The 20,441-nt window shown below is 37.6% G+C and overlaps 2 protein-coding genes across 8 annotated transcripts in view; one reads left to right on the top strand and one right to left on the bottom strand.

Annotated features, from left to right (window-relative positions):
- TOGARAM1 (TOG array regulator of axonemal microtubules 1) overlaps positions 1-8,426 on the bottom strand; it is a 95,174-nt gene extending 86,748 nt beyond the window's left edge. For all 5 annotated transcript variants that reach the window (XM_053656814.1, XM_053656816.1, XM_037158270.2 and 2 more), the window contains exon 1: positions 5,959-8,426. In XM_053656814.1, coding sequence (XP_053512789.1) covers positions 5,959-8,004 — 2,046 coding nt within the window. In that variant the 5' untranslated portion in view covers positions 8,005-8,426. The remainder of the gene's footprint in view (positions 1-5,958) is intronic.
- A 62-nt stretch (positions 8,427-8,488) lies between these two features.
- KLHL28 (kelch like family member 28) overlaps positions 8,489-20,441 on the top strand; it is a 29,856-nt gene continuing 17,903 nt past the window's right edge. For 2 of the 3 annotated variants that reach the window (XM_037158271.2, XM_037158273.2), the window contains exon 1: positions 8,489-8,613. The gene's annotated coding sequence lies outside the window, so the exon portion shown is untranslated. Of the gene's footprint in view, positions 8,691-20,441 lie in introns of all 3 variants that reach the window. The other variant, XM_037158272.2, reaches the window with a different exon arrangement.

Raw genomic sequence — 20,441 nt, forward strand, 5'->3', positions numbered from 1 at the left:
AGGAACAAGTCTAAATATTCAAAAGTAAGGAAGGTTAAACAGACCAAGATAACTTATGATCTAATATGTTTTTGAAAGATTTTATTTATTTATATTTAGAGAAAGGGGAAAGGAGGGAGAAAGGAGAGAAACATCAATGCACAGTTGCCTCTCACACAGCCCCTACTAGGGACCTAGGTTGCAACCTGGGCATGTGCCCTAACTGGGAATTGAACCAGCAACCCTTTGGCTGGCAGGCTGGAACTCGATCCACTGAGCTACACACCAGTCAGGGATATTATGAGTTGATATTAAACAGCCATTAAAAATCCTACTATAGTATGCTTTATTTGATGTTGAAGAAAAAAATGTTCATGGTACAGTAAATAAAAAGGAAAGACTTTTTTTTATATATGAAAAATAGAATCTACACCTGTATACATAAACTGAAATGATAGTTGAAGTACAAGTCAAAAAACATTCACTGCAGACCTTAGTAGTGGAATGGCTGCAAATTTCAATTTCTTTGTGTTTTTATATTTTCCAAATTTTCTATAATGAGCACATATAACTTGTTTTACACCCAGAAGTACGAGAGGAAATAAAAAAGTAAATAAAACTAAGAGAAAAGTACCACAGAAATTATCTTGCAGGTGGCAGGCTGAATATATAAGAACAAGTCATGATTTTCCATTTTCATTGTCCTCAATCTCTTCTGCATTTCACAGTACTGATATACTTCCTGAAACTCCACTTCTAAAACCTTGTTCTTTCTTGGTTATCTTCCAACTCTTACAAATCCTTTCTCTTTGCCTTGTTTGGTTCTATCTCCTACTGCTATTCCTCAATTGGGACTGTGTGCCAAGATCAAGTCTTAAACACTCTACTCACAACCAATCATTCTCAATTTCAGCAATTACTTCTCAGTACTGTTACTTCAAAGATTTACATCACTAATTCTTTCCTTGTGTTCTGAATAGCAGTGTTTAAACTCAACTGGAATATTCTATCTTCTTCCACCTAAAATTAATTTTCTCTCAAATTACTTTCCTCTTTTTTGGACCTTCCTATGTGTATTCATGAATCTGTTATGCATTTTGTCATCTTATTCAAATTTTAGAGTTACCCCGCTTTCTTTCCCTCCCTCCCTCCCTCCCTCTCTTCAACACCTAGTCACTGAATCCTTTAAAATATCTCTTACATATATCACTTTCTTTCCACTAAGTCTCCAGTCTCCAGCTTCTCTGAAAGACACACAAAAAAACACCACACAACTTACACATTACTATTGTTGTGATTAATTTACCTAATACACTGCTTTAAAAAAACCCAAGTAAAAGCAAAGGGGAAAAAAAAAGAAACTAAACTCTGTAGTCTCAAACACTATCAAAATTAAGAGGGTAAACCAAATTCTAGTCTCCAATCTAGTCCCTCCCTCCCTCTTCTGATCTTATTTCCTACCACTACAACTACAAAAGTCATGCTTCCAAGCAAACTTAGCTATTTATCTTCAAAACAAGCTAGAGAAGTATGTATTGGGTTGGCCAAAAAGTCCATATTTTTTTCCATAAGAAACACATTTTTCATTTCATCAAGAAATTTGTTAATTTGGATATTCTGAGTATGTTGGCTACCTCCTGTGTGCTATAATGTTACTTGTTCTCAATTAATGTCTTGACTTGATCACTGTCAACTTCAACTGGTCTACCCAAGCATGGGGCATCATACAGCAAGAAAACTCTAGCATGAAACTTCACAAACCACTTCTGACACAGTCGATCAGTCACAGCACCTTCTCCATACACTGCACAAATCTTTTCTTGGGTTTCAGTTGCATTTTTACCTTTCTTGGAATAATAAAGCATAATATACTGAAAATGTTGCTTATTTTCTTTCATCTTCAATTACTAAAATGGCTACACAAAAATTCACCAATTTTGATGTTTTTTTTAAACGCATGCCGATATAACAGCTGTCACAATACAATCTAACAAAATTGTTTCAAATGTCGTTAAAGACAACTAAGCACTACTAGAGCCATCTTACAAAAAAAAAAATTAACTCCCCCCCATCCAATAAATAAAACATTCTTGACTTTTTCTGGAAGCTTTGCTATTTAATGTCAATAACCAATGCTACATGTGGACAAGAGAAATAACAGATTAACAGTAGACTGCAAATACTGATGCAGAGCTGGGTAAGAGCCAGTACAAATAAGACCATGGAACAAGACATTCTGGAAAAGACAAACTATAGAGTAAAAAGATCAGTGGTTGCTAGGAATTAGGTAGGGAATGAAGGAGTAGTAAATACTCAGGATTTTGGGGGCAGTAAAACTATTCTGTATGACACTGCTGTACAATGGTGGATAATGGACATGGGTATATTTGTCTAAATCCATAGAATGCATATCACCAAGAGTAAACCCAAAGTAAAACTATGGACTTGGTGTAATAATGATGCACCAGTGCAGGTTCAGCAACTGTAACAAATGTACCGCTGTGGTGTTAGATGTATTGTAGGAGGTCGTACATGTGTGGGTGCAGAGGGTATATGGGAAATCTTTGTACTTTCTATTTAATTTTACTGTGAGCCTAAACTGCTCTAAAAATGTTTATTATAAAAAAACTGCACACATAAAAATAAATATGTAATCCCTGTCTTCTATTAAGATAATTTCCAATGTAGTTCTTCTACCATTTCTGAGCAACAAAATATAACTTAATTTCTTACATAAGTTTCAATTTCACCAAAAGCTTGCAAACACAACACATGCCTACACTGAAATTTCGGAAAGGCAGTTCAAGCACCAAAGTTCGTAACTTTGGGAAAGTGCCCCAATTTTAATTAAGTGCCTCCTGTCACATATTTGTTTTATAACAAGATGAACAAATGGAATCTGGAGCAAGGTTAAGGATTCGGGATAGCTGACCCCCCACACATACCTAAGTTTAGGTAGTCACATTTCCCCAGGAAAGCTGGCACATTTACCCATTAATCAACATGTAACTTTTTTTACCTATCCCACCAGCTACAAGAGTTCTCAGAACAAAAGATTCTCTCTCATGGGGGCTCAGGGCTCTGGGGTGCTCTAGGCACTCCTGGCTCTCTGGGCACCTGGCCTCAGGTAACCTAGGGGGCTTCCCACCCTGGTCTTCAGCAGCTCTTACTTTTGCCACCCTGCTTTGCCTTGAAACTTTGCCTTCCACCCCCCACCCTAGCTAGTCCCGTTCTCTTCCATAGTAATGAATCACTAATAAACTGCATGCTAATAGATTTTGCTGATCTGTAAGTCTTTACATGCACCAGCAGCAAGAACCAGGTCTCTCCCATCAACAGATGGAACGAGAAAATTAGTTCACCTCAATCTCTTTAAGGTCAACTAAAAAAAGGACTAATTCCTTATTTGCAAAAATGATCTCCATACTCTGCCCCTACCTACATTTCTAGTGTCTTCTGTTACTTCCCACCACAAAGCTTTATTAAGCTATACAGAAACGCACCATTTCTTAATCTGCTAAAGCCTTTCATAACTCAGTCTCTGAACATATATTCTCTTGTTCTGAAATTCACCAGGATCCATGCACACTTAGCAAACTCCTGTTCACCTTCTATCACATTACTTGAATCATAATCACCCAGAAAACAATTAAGAAAAGTCTGAACATAGAACTCTAACTGTGGGATAATTATAAGCAGAAAAAGAACTTCAAAAAAATCTTGAACTTTATTTAATAGGTAGTTAATTGTTATTGGTGTAGTAATTATTTTTTGTGTATTGTAGTATACAGCATATGAGTAAGTATGGCTGGAAAACTCTGGGAACCAGAGTTTTATTGTAGGCAATACAAACAGGGACTAAAATTAGATGAAGAACAGCCCTGCAGTGCTCAATTTGAATTGAGGGTATCAGCACCAACTCATTAGGAAAAAAAAAAGTACTTGCTGAAAGTACAGGTGAAAGTGCCAATCTACAGTGGTGAGCAATAGCAATGAGCACGTCTATACACAGACTCTGGTTTTTAAATCACATGCTTCACTAAAAAGCAATTCTAGTAGGGCCCTTGGGAAAAAAGATAAAGGTTGATTCTAAGTCTGGAGCAAGTACAGTACAAGATAAGCCTGGGCATCATGTTATGTTTAAGTTAAAGAAGTGTTCAGAGTCATGTCAAAAGCCATAGGAGCCAGCTACTGGTTGAATCTTTGAGACAATTTTAGCATCAAAAGTAGTACTGATGTAATAATCTTAAGTACAGATTTTAAAAGAATGCCAAGGGACAAATATAGGAGAAATATTAGAATTTTAAAAAATGATACAGGTAAGGATCACTAAAGAAAGCTAAGAACAGCCCTGACTGGCGTAGCTCAGTGGACTGAGCGTGGGCCTTCAAAGCAAAGGGTCACTGGTTCAATTCCCAGTCAGGGCACAAGCCTGGGTTGTAGGCCAGGTCCCCAAAGGGGGCCCTTCATAGGTAACCACACACTGATATTTCTCTCCCTCTCTTTCTCCTTCCCTCCCCCATCTCAATAAAATAAAATAAAAATAAATAAAATAAAATAAAGAATACTAAAAACAGTGGGTGAAAGGTTGTTAAGGTATTTATAGAGCCACAAATCACATGCAAATTATAGAGAAGAAAATAAACCTTTACAAGGGTGTGATCTGGCCATCTCCACCTTAAGCAAGTGATAAAATTTAGTATCACCAATAGTAGGACAACCTGGTATTATACGTCTTGTGGTGTGATGCAAAGTTAAGTTCACAGCTTCTTTCTTATGCAGTATTTCTCCTAAAACTGTTTATGTTTAATGTAATCATAACAAAACAATCAGATAAAATAAGAATGCAGAAAATTCTACAAAACACTGCTCTTGATTCTTCAAAAAACTCAATGTCATGAATAAACAAAGAAAAAAACAGGTGGGCATATTGTTCTAGATAAGAGAGATAAGGGTTCAGCACAGTTAATGCCCCTTTTTATTACAGAATCATAAGCATGTAATTCTGTAACATAATAATATCACACTATATGACATTTTAGGTGATATTTTCAGTTAAAACTATACATTATTACACCCATATTGTTATTCTACCAACCACACTCAAGCAGGCATTACTTTGGTTGGACCCTCTATTAACCATATGGACCTTTATTAGATCCTGGTTGATAAAGTAAAACAAATACTATAGGACACATTTTGGGGACAACCAGAGAAGTTTAAATACAGGCTTTATATTAGATATTACTGAGTTACTACTGATATTCTTAGGTGTGATAATGATATGATGGTTAAAAAGGAGAATATCATTCTTAATGAGATCTATGCTGACATATTTAGGAGTGAAATGTTAACATATCTGCACTTTCAAATGGTTTGGCAAATAATAGAGTACATAGGGCAAGATGATAACGAGAGAATACAGATAAAATGTGAATATTCATTGTATTATTATCTGCAAATGTGAACTTTTCAAAATTAAGGATCTCAGTTCAGATGTCATATCTTGGAAGGCCTTTTTGACTTTTCTAGTGCAATTATTTTTTCTGTTTTCAGTATTCCCACAAGTCTTTATATTCCTATTTTAGCACTTAACAAATTTGTAACTGCCTGTTCACAGGTCTACTCTGTGGAACCTGTCTTATTTTCACTCCCAGAACTAAACTCTTTATCTGGCAGTACCTAAGAGGTTATAGTGTTTGTTGTGTGAATGAGATAACTGATAAGCCAAAGGGACAAGTCAAAACTGAAATCCACGTAGTCTCTATCATATCATGCCTAGAATTTAATCAAGTCTACCAAGCAGAAAGCCTATTAAACATTCCTCTGTGATCAGTACCAACATAAGATACCCATATCAGCAAATTGATTTCAAAATAAAGTGTAACAATCCTAAATCAGCCTTATCCTTAAATCATGACAGATATATTTTCATTTTAGATTCTTCTAGTTTCAACACAAGAAAACTAAGATGCATACCTGTTCTATATCCTTGGAATTGGAGGTCTGGTTTTCTCCCATGACTCCAGGCTGCTCGTTTTCCCATGGTAATTTATTTTTTCCTTTTCCTGCACTTAAAACCCTTCGGGTACAGACGGTTGGACTGTAAGATCCATAAATTTGCATGCTATCCCTTGTGTGGTCACCACAGTGGCAGTATGCACTCTGAGTTCTGTTACCAGCCAAAAGCCAGTCTGTATCTGCTCCATGTGCCACATGGCTTGACCTACCCTGGGCAGATGATGGCATGAGTATTGCATACTCTACAAATCCCTGTTCTGTTAACCTTGGGAGGGTTTTCCTAGCCAGTCTGGCTTGCACAGCATTCATCACTCCATCTCCATTGTCTTGTAGTTCAACAGTATCCACAGCTTTGAAAAGAGTGCTGGTTTTACCTGAGCCCATTGATGATGCCAACACAGCAAAGGCTTCGAGAGCTGCTTGGCGAACCCTACGTTTGCTGTCTACAAGAGCTGGGGCAAGATCAAAAGACAGTTTGGGTAAGTCAAAATCCTCACTGGGATAAGTCAAGAGGGAGCAAATGCAAATGTTCACCACCTCCTCCCTCACTCTGGAATGCTTATGTTTGAGATGTTCAAGGAGTAAACAAAGCACCTGTTGAGGACCTACTTCCTTCATTAGCTTGAGGAAGATTTTCATGTACTCTTGTTTGATCACCAACTTGTTGTCTGCCAGAACTTTGACAGAAGCTGCTATAACTGGTCCCAAGAAGTGTTGCACCTGCTCTCCAAGGCGAATAACCAGTAAATGCAGAACCTGAAGTGTTCCATGGACCACTCTGAAGTTAGAATCGTCTAACAAATTATAGAGCAAGCTAATAAAACTGACAAGGCTAGAATGTGGGGTAGAACTAACGTTAAATTGTCCCATCACCTGTTTTAAATCTTCAACGGCCTGAGTCCGGTTCTTATAATCTTCCTGATCTAACAATCTTGAATGAAGCTCCTGAGGAATAATCCCAAATTTAAAATTGCTGTTGGATGTGGTCACTGCACAGGGAAGGGGATCTTCAGGAAATCCACAGGCTTCAAGTTCCAAATAATAAGGAACCTGACTGCCAAACTGGGACTCCAGGCGGCGATTGTAGTGTCTCCTCAGGGCGGACGGCAAGCGAGAGATATAGGACTGAAACTTCTCTTGGCCAAGTCGCTCCCCAATTTGTTGAAGGGCACAGAAAGCTGTCTCAGATTCTTCTTCTATCTCCTGATCGCCAAGCTTTCGGGCCAAGGATATTATCACCTCGGTAAGATCTAGGCCGAGCAACAAATCCTCAGTGGTAAGCAAGATAGGGAACAGGAGCGCTGTGGAAGCTCTAAGCCGGGCATCAGTACTTTCCAATCCTTGCTGTATAAGTGTTCTCAGCACCTGTCCAGCACTACGTTTCAGACATATGTGTAGGATCTGCAACGCATCTTTCCGCAGGGCTGGATTCTCTTCCCGCAAAGAGACAACCAACTGAGGCAGAAGTGCTAAGCTAAAGGCCTCTTCCAGCTGGCCTGCCTCCCCCTGACCCCGAAGAACATCCGAAAGGAGTTGCAAGCAGAGTCGTTTCTCATCATTATCCCCTTCTACAAGCACTCGACCCAGGGCTCGATACAACGCTTCCTTCCGTCTGGGGAAGCCAAGTCGACCGCCCCGCCGAGGCAAAACAGCCTGCAAAGCCTGGAAGGCCTCAGAAGGATCCGGCGCGGTCCGGAATAGTTGAAGGAGCCGACATTCCTCTTCATCTCCCCCTGACAAACTACCACCAGACCCATTCCAACTACTTGAGATGGCCTCTGCGGGCATCAAGAGGGTCGAGGCCAGAGGCGAAGGTGTAGGGGGACAGGAACCGTGGTCTCCAGAAGCTCCGGGGCAGCAGTAATTTTTCCCGTCTCTCATTGTACCCCCACCTCGACTTACATCAGTCTCTGGAGCGGAAGGAAGACTGCGGCTCTGGGGGTGATAGGAACACTGGGGTGGAAGAGGATGCAGCAGGAGCAGCGCGGAGGGCGCAGCCGCCATGGAGGGTCCTTAGGAGGCGGAGGCTAGAGAGAACCATCGTCTCCGAAGCGCTTGATGGAGTCCAACCTTCTTGTTCCTCTCCAAGTCCCAAGCTGCAAAGGAGGAGAAACAGCAACTTCAGCCAGGTCCCCGACCACCCCCAACTCCGGAAGCCTTAGGCAAAATGGCCCCCGCCTAAGCCCCCGACCCCCTGGCTACCACCAGGCGTAACCAGGGGCGCCACGTGACCAAACCGATCGCTTCCATGGTGATGTATCCAGCGCCGACCTCTTGACCCGGAAGTCAGCCTGCCGCGGTGACTGCTGGGTCATGTAGTTCACACCAGGTGTTAAAACTAAGTCGGTGTCTCTTGGAAAAAGACGTGAAAATGTTGCGAAGGTAGCAGGCTTAAGGAACGTATCTAGAACCGAGAAAGCGAAGAGGGTGTGAATATGGGAGGGGGCGGGGCAGGAGGCATTAAGCGGAAGTGACGGTTTTCTCGTTCAGGGCGGAAGTTCCCTGCCCCACCCGTGAGAATTGAGGTTTGACTGGAGGCAAGCGAGGATCCAGCTCGGGTTCCAGTTGTCCACGGCTCCTCCTGTCGTTGCGGGCACAATTCCTGGGACTCAGGTATTTTCCTTTTGCTGTCCACCTGCAGCGTAGGCATTAGCAGAGTTTTGCCGAAGTGCTGCTGATGCTGGAGAGAGGTAAAGAAATAAACGGGAGCAAGCCGGGAGAGAGGAGACATCTTGTACAGGAGTAGTTTAGCGTTATAAACGAGTTGCAATGTACAGCTCTGAGGTAGTGCCGTCCCTTCCCCCTGTTGTCCACTTACTGGGCCAAAGTTGCGTATGAAGGCCAAAAAGTACATTACGTACTTTTTTCAAATCCTGGTCTTTTGGGCCCTTACTCTTTCCCTACTTTGCTCAAGCCCAGCGGCGAGGGGTTCAAGGTTTTATGTCAGTTTTCCTTACCACCATCACTTTAGGTTCTTTTTGGAAACATAATCTTGGATATGTCTTTTTCCCCTCCCAAAGCGAAACTATCTCTCCCTTATATTTTCTCAAAGTCTTCTAATACAGTTCTTCTGTGGGACTCACTCCTCCCACTCCCTCTGTCACCCCAGCCTCTCTGCAGCATCTTCCTGCGTCTTTGCAGCCTTTCAGTCTCCTGGAAACGGAGATTGCAAAGAAAATTTCATTTGGGGTAGAAGTTCTTGACATTACGGTCCTAAGAGACTTCTGCTCTGTAGATTTTAAGGCTGATACTAGACATTTCTTTATTTGTACATAAAGTGTGTATTTGACGAGCATTTTCTCCTTGTAAATGGAACTTAAGCAGTCACATTTGAAGAGATGGGGTGTCTGTTGTAAGGCTGACTTCTCTGAAGTGTGGAAGAGAATTTTTTTGTCTTTGAAGTGATAGCACAATTACTTTTGAATCACCCAGTGAGAAAAGTCTGGATTTTCATTTGAAGTCTCCAGTTTATACACTTAAAATGCAAGTGTTCCTACCCTGTTCTTGGGATATCTCTTAGATACACTTGAGTCACATGTGACAAACCACTTTATAAATAATGTTGCTGAATAATTTAAGAATAATTTCTGGATGTTTTCTTAAAGCACAAGTTGAATAGCATACGTTTCTTTTTTTTTCTTTTGGGACTACAGTAAGTGTAAATAAAGCTTGTGTAAACCATGCAACCTTGTTTTGGTTTTAAGTTCTACGTTTCCTTTAAAATTATGCATTTTGGTGGTTAAATGAATCTACCTAAATTTGGTTTAGCCATATTTCAGTAGATCAGAGAAAAAACTCTCTCTCTCTCTCTCTCTCTCTCTCTCTCTCTCTTTGGTAGGAAGAAGGTAAGGGCAGGGAAAGAAAACCAAGAGATGCTTGGGGCAGTTGTCAATGAGAAGGAATGTCTGTTTTTCATATTTCCAATGTATACTTTTACTCAATTATTCTTAGATTTCAGGAACCAAATTCAAACTAATCTAAATAAGAGAATGATTTACATATTAGAATGTACACATTAGAATGCTGCTTTATGTTGGAATAGGTTACCCTTTCCAGTGATTAGAATTTTCCCGTTGAAAATCCAGTGCACTCTTTCCTGTATCTGAGAGCTTGGGACTAGTAAGTAGAGGTTTTGTTGTAATCATGGAATCAAAGAAAAGGAACTTAGAAAGGCTTAAATGGTAATCATCATCAAAGTTATAGTACAAGTTTAAGAATGACCCCTTATCCCTATAGAGAATCCTTCTCCAGGGGCTTGGATACTTAAATGAACCAGTTATCATGTCCTTTTCCTTAGAACAAAGCTAGATAAATCTTCATTTGAGTGCTTTAGCAGATCCTTGTAGATAGATCACTGTGTTATAGATTGCAGTCTATCTGTTACATTTAATTTCCTGGATGAAGACTTGGAAAATGCATTAGTCTCCATGGTGGATATTTAGGAAATAAGGTCTTAACAGCATGACATATCTCTCTCTTTTTTTAAAGACTTTATTTATTTATTTTTAGAGATGGGAAAGGGAGGGAGAAAGGGAGAGAAACATCTGAGAGAAACACTGATTAAAGCCCCCAACTAGGTATGTGCTATGATCCTAATTGAACTAAGGACCTTTCTGCTTTATGGACAGTGTTCAACCAACTGAACCACACTGGTCAGGGAAGCATCAAGTATCTTACTAATTATCTTTTAGGGTTATTTTGTGGAAGATGAATCTTATCCATTTAATGTGCATTCTGTTTATTTCTATTACAAAGATTTTTTGTCTTATTTTTGAATTCTAAGAATTTAGGGAATTCTAGGAATTGTTTATTGACTAGAAAAGCCTTTTATATTGAATCATAGATATAGATAGGGTGAAAAAGTTAAATTCCAGAATAGTGGAATATATTGCTAGGTATATTAATAGTACACTCCTGAAAGTTGAAAGGAGTTAATTAAGCATACGTTGAAAATAGCAAATTCAGGTAAAACAGGTTAAAATTATCAGTGATTTCAAAAAAGTTTAGTTGAAATAAGGGATTATAGGAGTGTTTGTGATATGTAACATAATTTTTTTAGCTGGATTTAAGCAAGGTAAACACAATTGCTCTAAAAACATCCTTTATTTTCTTTGACAATGATAAGATATTAGTTGGTTAAATGAACCACTATTGTTTTTTCGGTGTTTTTACTCGTGTTACAGACTTCAGGAATATTGAAAATCATTGTGAGTTTTGTAAACTATTAAGAATTTTGTATAGGTTAAGAAGTTATTGTGAAAAAATACTATGTAATAAATGTTAACAGGTAATTATAATACTACCACCATTTATGAGTGTTTGCGATGTGCCATACACTGTGCTAAGTACTTAACTGAATTTCAATTCATTTAATTCTCACAACAAATTTTGGGGGTTACATTTTCTGTATTTGTACGATGGCACATGTTATGGATATTTCAATTGGAGAGAATTGGATAGAGGAAGAAAATGAAGTTCAAATTAGCCAATTTAGCTACTTAGTTGGAGCTTTGGAAAAGTTTTGGTAGGGGAGAGTATTAACCTATAGGATAAAGCTAGATGTTTCCATTATTGGTTATTCATATCTTTCATTATATTGATGTATTACTCGATTATATAGATTTTAATCTTAAGGGGTTTCTGTTTTGAATCTTTTTAGTTTCTTGTTTGATTTAAAATTTTAGGAGGGTTAAGAAATTATGAGCTTAAAGAAATTCAAGAAACTGACTTCTGGCCAAAATGGAGGCGTAAATAGACACACTGTGCCTCCATGCACAACCAAAAGAAGGACAGCAACACATTAAAAAATAAGAAACAACCAGAACAGACAGAAAATTGAACTGTATGGAAGTCCGACAACCAAGGAGTTAAAGACCGGTAGCAGGGACAGAGACAGGCAGCCTGGTGGAGAGGACTCACGGCCAAGCAGCAGCTTGAGGACCAAGGTGAGCAAGGCAGTTGCTGGCAGGCTGGGCAGTCCCACCTTTGCAATAAACTGGAAGGAACAACTAGGGAACAAGAGAGATGGAGCAATCCAGGGTTCCAGCTCAGGGAAATAAAGCCTCAAAACCTCTGACTGAAAACACCTGTCGGGGTTAAGCAGCAGCAGGAGAAACTCTCAGCCACACAGGAGAGTTCACTGGAGAGACCCACTGGGTCCTAGAACATACGCAAGCCCACCCACCTGGGAATCAGCACCAGAAGGGCCCAATGTGCTTTTGGGTAGTGGGGGAAGTGACTGAAAACTGTCAGAGAGCAGAGCAAATGGGACTGATACCTCTTGGGCCCCTCCCCCATGTAGAGTGCCACGACACAGTGATGTGGGTTGCCCTGCACCTGGTAAACACCTAAGCCTCTGCACCTTGCTATGTAACAGGTGCGCCAAGACAAGACAAAAAAAAAAAAAAAAACCATGGCCCAAATGATAGAACAAATCAAAGCTCCAGAAAAAATACAACTAAGCTCTGAAGAGATAGCCAGCCTATCAATACAGTGCACTGGTAATCAGGAAGATCACAGAATTGGTTGAGTATGGTGGCAAAATAGAGGAAAAAGTGAAGGCTACACTAAGTGAATTAAAGGAAGATGTACAGGGAACCAACAGTGATGGGAAAGAAACTGGGACTCAATGGTTTGGAGCAAAAGGAAGGAACACTCAACCAGAACAGAATGAAGAAACAAGAATTCAGAAAAATGAGGAGAGGCTTAGGTACCTCCAGGACAACTTTAAATGTTCCAACATAGGGGTGCCAGAAGGAGAAGAGGAGGAACAAGAAATTGAAAACTTATTTGAAAAAATAATGAAGGAGAACTTCCCCAAACTGGCCAAGGAAATAGACTTTTTCAGTGGATGGGTTAATCATGTAACTTTTATAGTTTTCAGTACTGGCTTCAGGGACTTGCTTTCCTCTGTGTCATTCCTGAGTCTGTGATGTAGTGATTCATATTATAACAGGCACTAATTTTACTTTTGTTTCTCCAAATATAAAGAAAGTCAATCTCAGTAGTATAAAGGAAAACATGTCAACTTGTATTACAGACTCAATGGTAAAATTATATGCCATCATTAGTTGAATTCTTCTGTCAGGGGAACTGAACTGTGGGAAAGAAATTTAAGAAAACAGTTGATATGATCAAATATTCTCTTAAACTCATAAATTACACATTTTACAGAAAAGTAGTTGTGTGTTTGAATTTTTTTTAAACAATCCTCTTTTCCCTTCACCATTTATTTGCTTTCATTGTAGCAGATAATTGCCTCCCAACTGATTTCAGCACCACTGTTTTGTAGTTTAGGTATCAATTAAGTAGTTACTAAGCACACTGCTTGGTCTTTGTTAGCTTTGTTTTAAAACCTAAAATTGTGAAGCTACTATAGACTCTGGAAAGCTTAATTTTATCTAGCATTGTCTTTATGTTGTAAATATTTATGTAACAAGAACGTGAGTAGAAGTGAATAACAACACTATTACCTTTTTAAAAACTTTTCAAATGAATGCCATTTGTCAGTATTAACTAATTCATTTACCTGGATTTGGGGTATACCTAAAATTTGTTTTATAATACCAAAATTAAAAACAAAATAAGTATGGTAGAGATGTGGAGGAAGAAAACTCAGTCTTTCTATGATATAAATAGCAAAAGGAAGTGGATGTTGCATAGATCCCTCTTTATTTCATTTTAAATCCTTTTTGTATTTTGTATCTGATCTACATAGTGTTTGTTTATATTTTATATATACATGTATATGTATGTGATCTGTCCTTTTGGGGCTTATAGTCTGCACTTTTTTTTTAGTTTCTTGTTTGAATTAAAACTTTAATAAGATTAAGAAATTATGAGCTCATGAGGCAGTATAGTGTAGTTAAGGACACTGGAAACAGTACTGAGGTTTAAGTCTTCCCTTGGGCTTAATTCATGCCTCAGATTTCTTTATCTACAAAATGGGAGTAATAATAACAATGCCTATCTTGTGGTGGTACTCTGCAGATGAAAGCTTAGTACAAATGACAGTCATACAAAGGCAACATTTGTAAATATATTCAGTAAGTATTTTAAGCAGGTCAGTGTTGTTCAGAATTGTTAATTTTTAAGGTAATGTATAGAAAACATTGTTCTAACACTTAAAAAAAATAGACCCAGTAATGTCTCCTAATTATGTAATCTTATTGGCTCATATGAACTCTCTGAACTTCAGATTCTTCATGTGTAGGTCTCATGCCAAATTTAGTAGCTGATATATGCATAAAATTTCAAAAACATGCAAAAGTAGAATAGAATAATATGATGAACCCTCATATGCCTATCAGCCAGCTTCAACATTTATCAACTCATGACATCATCTGTCTCCATCCACTCTGTTATCCTATATTAGTAGTTTGAAGCAAATCACTGAGATGATATTATTTTATCTATAAATATTTCAGTATGGATTTGTATGTAAAAAAGGTAAAAAACTCTTTAAAATGTAACTATAGCCATGGCCCAGTAGCTCCGTTGGTTAGAGCATTGTCCCCATAGCCAAGGTGGCCGGTTTGATCCCTAGTCAGGGCATATAAATATAAGAATCATCCAGTGAATGCATAAATAAGTGAAACAACAAATAGATGTTTCTCACTTCCTCTTTCTCTCTAGAAAAATAAGTAAATCATTTTTTAAAAATTATAACCAAGATCACTGTTCAGCAATAAAATATAACAATGATTACTTAAGATAATAATCCAGTCACTATAAAAATTTGTAGTTGTTCTCTGGTGTGTGTGTACATATGCATATATGTGCACATGCCTCTGTGGTTCGCATGTTGTATTTGCTTAGTACCTCTTTAAGTTTATTTTAATCTGTAGGCTCATTCTCTTTTTGTTCCTTTTAGTTTATTATTTGAAGCATCTAAGTTACTTAATAAAATTTCTTAGGTTGTTTTTGCTGATTCCATCTTTCTGCTTTTTCTGTTCTCTGTATGTCAGGTAAAATTTTAGTTGGTTCTGTATTGTTGACTGTGTGTTTGATTTTGGTTTGTTGTGCGGAGTGGTGCAAGAATATTCATAGGGGTATTAATGGTCTTCCATCAGAAGGTCCCAATGTCTGGTTGTCTCTTTGTGATGTTAGCAGTACTTTGTAATTAGTGCCTACCTCCGCTAATTCATTAAGATTGCAGAATGATAATATTCTATCATTTCTTATTTATTTACTAACTGGAATACTTTTATAAAGAGAGAGCTCATCTGTCTGGTAACCCAGTGGTATAGTTAGTATAGGAAACCCATGATAAATGCTTGATTCTTTCCTTTTAGTTACTAGGTTTTCAAGAATGACTTGATTCATTAGCATCCTCCAGTGGTGAACAATAAGAACTTTTTTTTAAGTATAACTTTGATTGTTATGAAAAGTATATCTAATGTGTTTTAATCAATTACAGTTACTACTATTACTGAGCAGTTTGTTCCAGCTTTTGCTAGTGAGAGCTTGCTCACTTAGACTCCTAATTTTTTATGAACTTGATCATTAATAGCTTCCTTGCTACCTAGTAAAGATTTCAAATTTATCTTGACATTTTTCTTCCCCAGGCCTGAAATCAGCCATTTGGCAACAGAATTATGTTCCCTTGAAGGGGAACAATATTTAGGGACCACATTTGGATGCCATGAGTGCTCTTTGCTACTTGGTAGGCTATAGTTTCTTGCCCTTTCCAGTAGACAGAATTAGGTGATGTAATTATTTTCTTCCTTAAAATAATACTATGTATATTTTATACATTTTTATATCTATGTATTTTATATTGCATACATAGGTTATGTATTAGCATATATAATGTTTCTATATATATTTATCCTGCTAATTTTATTCAAAATCAGACTACAAGGTTTCCATTTAATGTCTCAGTCTTACATTTTTATCTTTTTCTCCCATACTGAGAATTCCAGATCACAGTGACCCTGGGGATAATAGAATTAGAAATGTCCTGTAATGATGGATTTGCGACAATGCACTTATAACATTTTCAGAATACAAATGTCACTTTCAACAGTAATGTGATTCCTGCAAATGGTGTAATATTTGGGGGTGGGGGTGCATTTCTTACTAGGGATGGTATAATACATTACTGTTTTAAAGTTACTTGAATTGTTATGATTAGAAATGTATGATTAGATTTGGGCCTTTGATATCATACCTAAAAAGTTATTGCTGTACCGAAGGTCATCTAGATTTTTCTCCTGTGTTATCTTCTAGGGGTTTTATAGTTTTGCTTTTACATTTATATCTATGATCCATTTTTAGTTAATTTTTATGAAGGATGGATATCCAAACAGTTACGACATCATTTGTTAAAAGACTTTTCTCTGTTGTATTGCCATCACTGCTTCATTAAAGATCAGATGACTGTATTTATGTGAGTCCTTTTCTGGGCTCTTCATTCTGTTCCATTGGTCTATTTGTTTTTTCACCTGCAACATACTGTCTTGATTACTATAGCTTTATGATAATTCATGAAGTAGTGTTAGTCCTCCAACTTTGTTCTTCATTATTGAGTTAGCTATGAGTCTGTTGCCTTTTCATAAAACTACACAATCAGTTTGCAGTATCCATAAAGTAACTTGCTGGAATTTTGATTGGGATTACATTGTACCTACAGTTCAAGTTGGGAAGAACTGGTATCTTAATGATATTGTCTTCCTACCCATGAACATGGAATATCTCTCCACATTTATTTGGTTAGTTCTTTGATTTCTTTCATTAGAATTTTATAGTTCTTGTATAGATCTTGTATGTAATTTGTTAGATTTACACCTAAGTATTTTATTTTTTAGGTGTTAATGTCAATGATAATGTGTTTCTAATTTCAAATTCCACTTGTTCATTGCTGGTGTATAGGAAAGCGATCAACATTTGTATGTCAACCTTGTATTTTGCAAGCTTACCAAAATTGCTTAGTAGTTCCAGAAGTTTTTCTGTTGATTGTTTTGGATTTTCTACATAGACAATCATGTCATATGCGAACAAACACAGTTCTATTTTTTTCTTTCCAGCTAGTATACAGTTTATTTTCCTTTATCACCTCATTGTGTTAGTTAGCTCTCTTTTTTTAATCCCTTTACTTATTTTCTTTTTTTTAAAAATATTTATTTATTTAGCCCTGGCTGGTGTAGCTCAGTGGATCGAGCACGGGCCTGTGAACCAGAGGATCGCGGTTCGATTCCCAGTCAGGGCACATGCCTGGGTTGCAGGCAGGTTCCCTGCAGGGGATGCACTAGAGGCAACCATACATTGATGTTTCTCTCCCTCTCTCCTTCCCCTCTAAAGATAAATAAATAAATAAAAATTTTAAAATTAAAAAAATATATATTTATTTATTTATGTTTAGAGGGGAAGGAGAGAGGGAGAGAAACATCAATGTATGGTTGCCTCTAGTGCATCCCCTGCTAGGAACTGGCCTGCAGGGAACTGGCTTGCAACCCAGGCATGTGCCCTGACTGGGAATTGAACCACCATCCTCTGGTTTGCAGACCTGTGCTCAATCCACTGAGCTACACCAGCTAGGGCCCTTTACTTATTTTCTCTATCCATTTGTTTCCTGTTTATTCTTCACTTTTCAGTCTGAATAACATTCTTATCAAATCAGACATGGGAATTGAGAGGGGTATGTTTCAAAAAAACAGCACACATACTTAAATTAATTAAATTAATTGAACGTAAAGGAATTGAGTTTTTAAATGCTTATAGACTTCCAAGTGAAGTTAATTTTGACTGAGCCTTTTGAGAATTTGAACTGGTTGAAAAGATGAGAGAGAAGAAAGATTATAGACAAAATCTGTCATATGGTAAGAAATGACAGATTTCTTACCATATTTCTTACCAAATGACATATTTGTGCAGCACTATAGTCAATTACATGGCATGTATTAGATTGAAAAGGCATTGTGGAAAGAATGGGAATTGGTGAAAGTGGTTATGGGAAGAAGCACTTTATTTTACTTTTATTTAATTGTTGTTCAAGTACGGTTTTCTGTCTTTCATCCCAGCCCACCCCCCAGGTCCCCCCCACCTCCCTCCCATTTCCACCCCCCTTAATTGTTGTCCATGTGTCCTTTATACTTGTTCCTGTAAATCCTTCCCTTTTTTCCCATGAAATTCCCTCCCCTCTCCCCGCTGGTCACTGTCCGCCTGTTCTTTTTTTCAGTGTCTTTGGTTATATTTTGCTTGCTTGTTTGTTTTGTTGTTTAGCTTCCTGTTAAAGGTGAGATCATATGGCATTTGTCTTTCAACATCTGGCCTATTTCACTCAGCATAATGTTTTCCAATTCCATCCATGCTGTTGCAAAGGGTAGGAGTCTTTCATTCTTTCTGCTGCATAAAATTCCATTGTGTGTATGTACTATAATTGGCTGATCCAATCATTTACTGATGGGCACCTAGGTTGCTTCCAACTCTTGGCTGCTGTAAATTGTGCTGCTATGAACATTGGGGTGCATAGGTTCTTTGAAATTGATGTTTTAGGATTCTTGGGGTATAATCCTAGCAGTGCAATTGCTGGGTCAAAAGGCAGGTTCATTTTTAGTTTTCTGAGAAAATTCCATACTGTTTTCCATAGTGGCTGTACTAGTCTGCAATCCCACCAACAATGGATTAGGGTCACCTTTTCTTCACAACCTCAAAACACTCGTTTGTTGCTTTGTTTATGATGGCCATTCTGACTCTTGTAAAGTGGTATCTCATTGTGGTTTTAATTTGCATCTCTCTGATAGCGATATTGAGCATCTTTTTATGTGTCTCTGGATCTTCTGTATGTCCTCCTTGGAGAAGTGTCTGTTCAAGTCCTTTGCCCACTTTTTAATTGGCTTGCTTGTCTTCTTAGAGTGGAGTCATGTAAGTTCTTTGTATATTTTGGAAATTAAACCTTTGTCTGAGGTATCATTGGCACATATGTTTTCCCATGTGGTTGGTTCTCTTTTTACTTTAATACTGTTTTCTTTAGCCATGCAGAAGCTTTTAATGTTGATGAGATCCTATTTGTTTATTCTTTATGTCCCTTGCTGTAGGAGACATATTAGTAAAAATGTTGCTGTGTGAAATATCTGAGATTTTCCTGCCAATGTTCTCCTCTATGACTTTAACGGTTTCATGGCTTATATTTAAGTCTTTTATCCACCTTGAATTTATTTTGGTTTATGGTGTAAGTTGGTGCTCAAGTTTCTTTCTTTTTTTTTTGCATGTAGCTGTCCAGTTCTCCCAACACCATTTGTTGAAGAGGCTATTAAATTAGTCCATTTTATGTTGCTGCCCTCTTTGTCGAATATTAATTGCCCATAGAGACTTGGGTTTATTTCTGGGCTCTCTGTTCTGTTCCATTGGTCTATGTGCCTGTTTTTATGCCAGTACCAGCCTGTTTTGATTACAGTGTACAAAGTAGGAGAGAAGAGGCACTTTAAATAAAGTGAGACTTAAGTGCTATCTCATGGCACCTGAAGTCATGTAAAACTTTATAAAACCATTTTCATGTAACCTTTTGAGATAGATGGGGAGGTATTCTTATTTTACAAATGAAAAAATTAATGCTTAGGTTAAGGAATTTACCAATACCGTATAACAGTATGTGACCTTAGTTAGGACTAAAACTTATTATCTACACTAACAATGTCTTTGTTCTTCACTGTTGTCATTTACACCTTTTTTGCCTTGCCATAGTACCCTACACTAGTAACTCTTTTAACAGTTTATTGTGTCTTCTTGTGCATTATCTGATTTGATTCTCTAAAGCCTTATGTAGTTTAGGTATTACTATAATCTAATTTTACAGATAAGAAAAATAATTATGAGACAAGGTAAAATGAACAATGTAAAGTAGGTAGAACTGCTTTCTTAGTTCCATCAGTTACTTATATCTGCTTGCCTTTTTTATTGTTCATTTTTCAGTTTCAGTCTAGATATTGACTTTTCTCTTAGCCTAGGCTAAAAGAAGTTAGATAGGTTAAGAAGGTCAACACCATAGTAAGTAGAATAACAGATGCAGATACAAACTACGTGTTCTAGTTTCTGTCTTCTTACCAATACTCTATTCTGGAATTAAGTACCTATAAGAAGACCCACTAGTTTCTTGAGACTCATTTATACCATGAATGAGAATTATTCTAGTAGATGTGTGTGGGATCATTTAGAAAGGTCAGAAGTGGAGGTTTGTGGTATCATCTGTCAGGTGGCCATATAACACAATTTGTTAACAGACCTAAAATTTTGTTGAAAAGTGTGAAATGATGAAGTTCTAAACAGAGATAAAAATTTCAGTATTTGGATAGCTTTACTTAAAAATGCACAGAAATGAAGTGTTATACTCTCCTACCAATATTTATATTATTTAACAGTGTTGGGACTACTTTAACTTATTGATAATACTTTAAAAATAGGGAATATATCTACTTTTTCATTATTTCCATGAATTGTGTTTT

The sequence above is a fragment of the Artibeus jamaicensis genome, unplaced genomic scaffold (assembly GCF_021234435.1).
Source record: "Artibeus jamaicensis isolate MK-2021 breed Jamaican fruit bat unplaced genomic scaffold, CSHL_Jam_final scaffold_286, whole genome shotgun sequence".
Classification (NCBI taxonomy): Eukaryota; Metazoa; Chordata; class Mammalia; order Chiroptera; family Phyllostomidae; genus Artibeus; species Artibeus jamaicensis.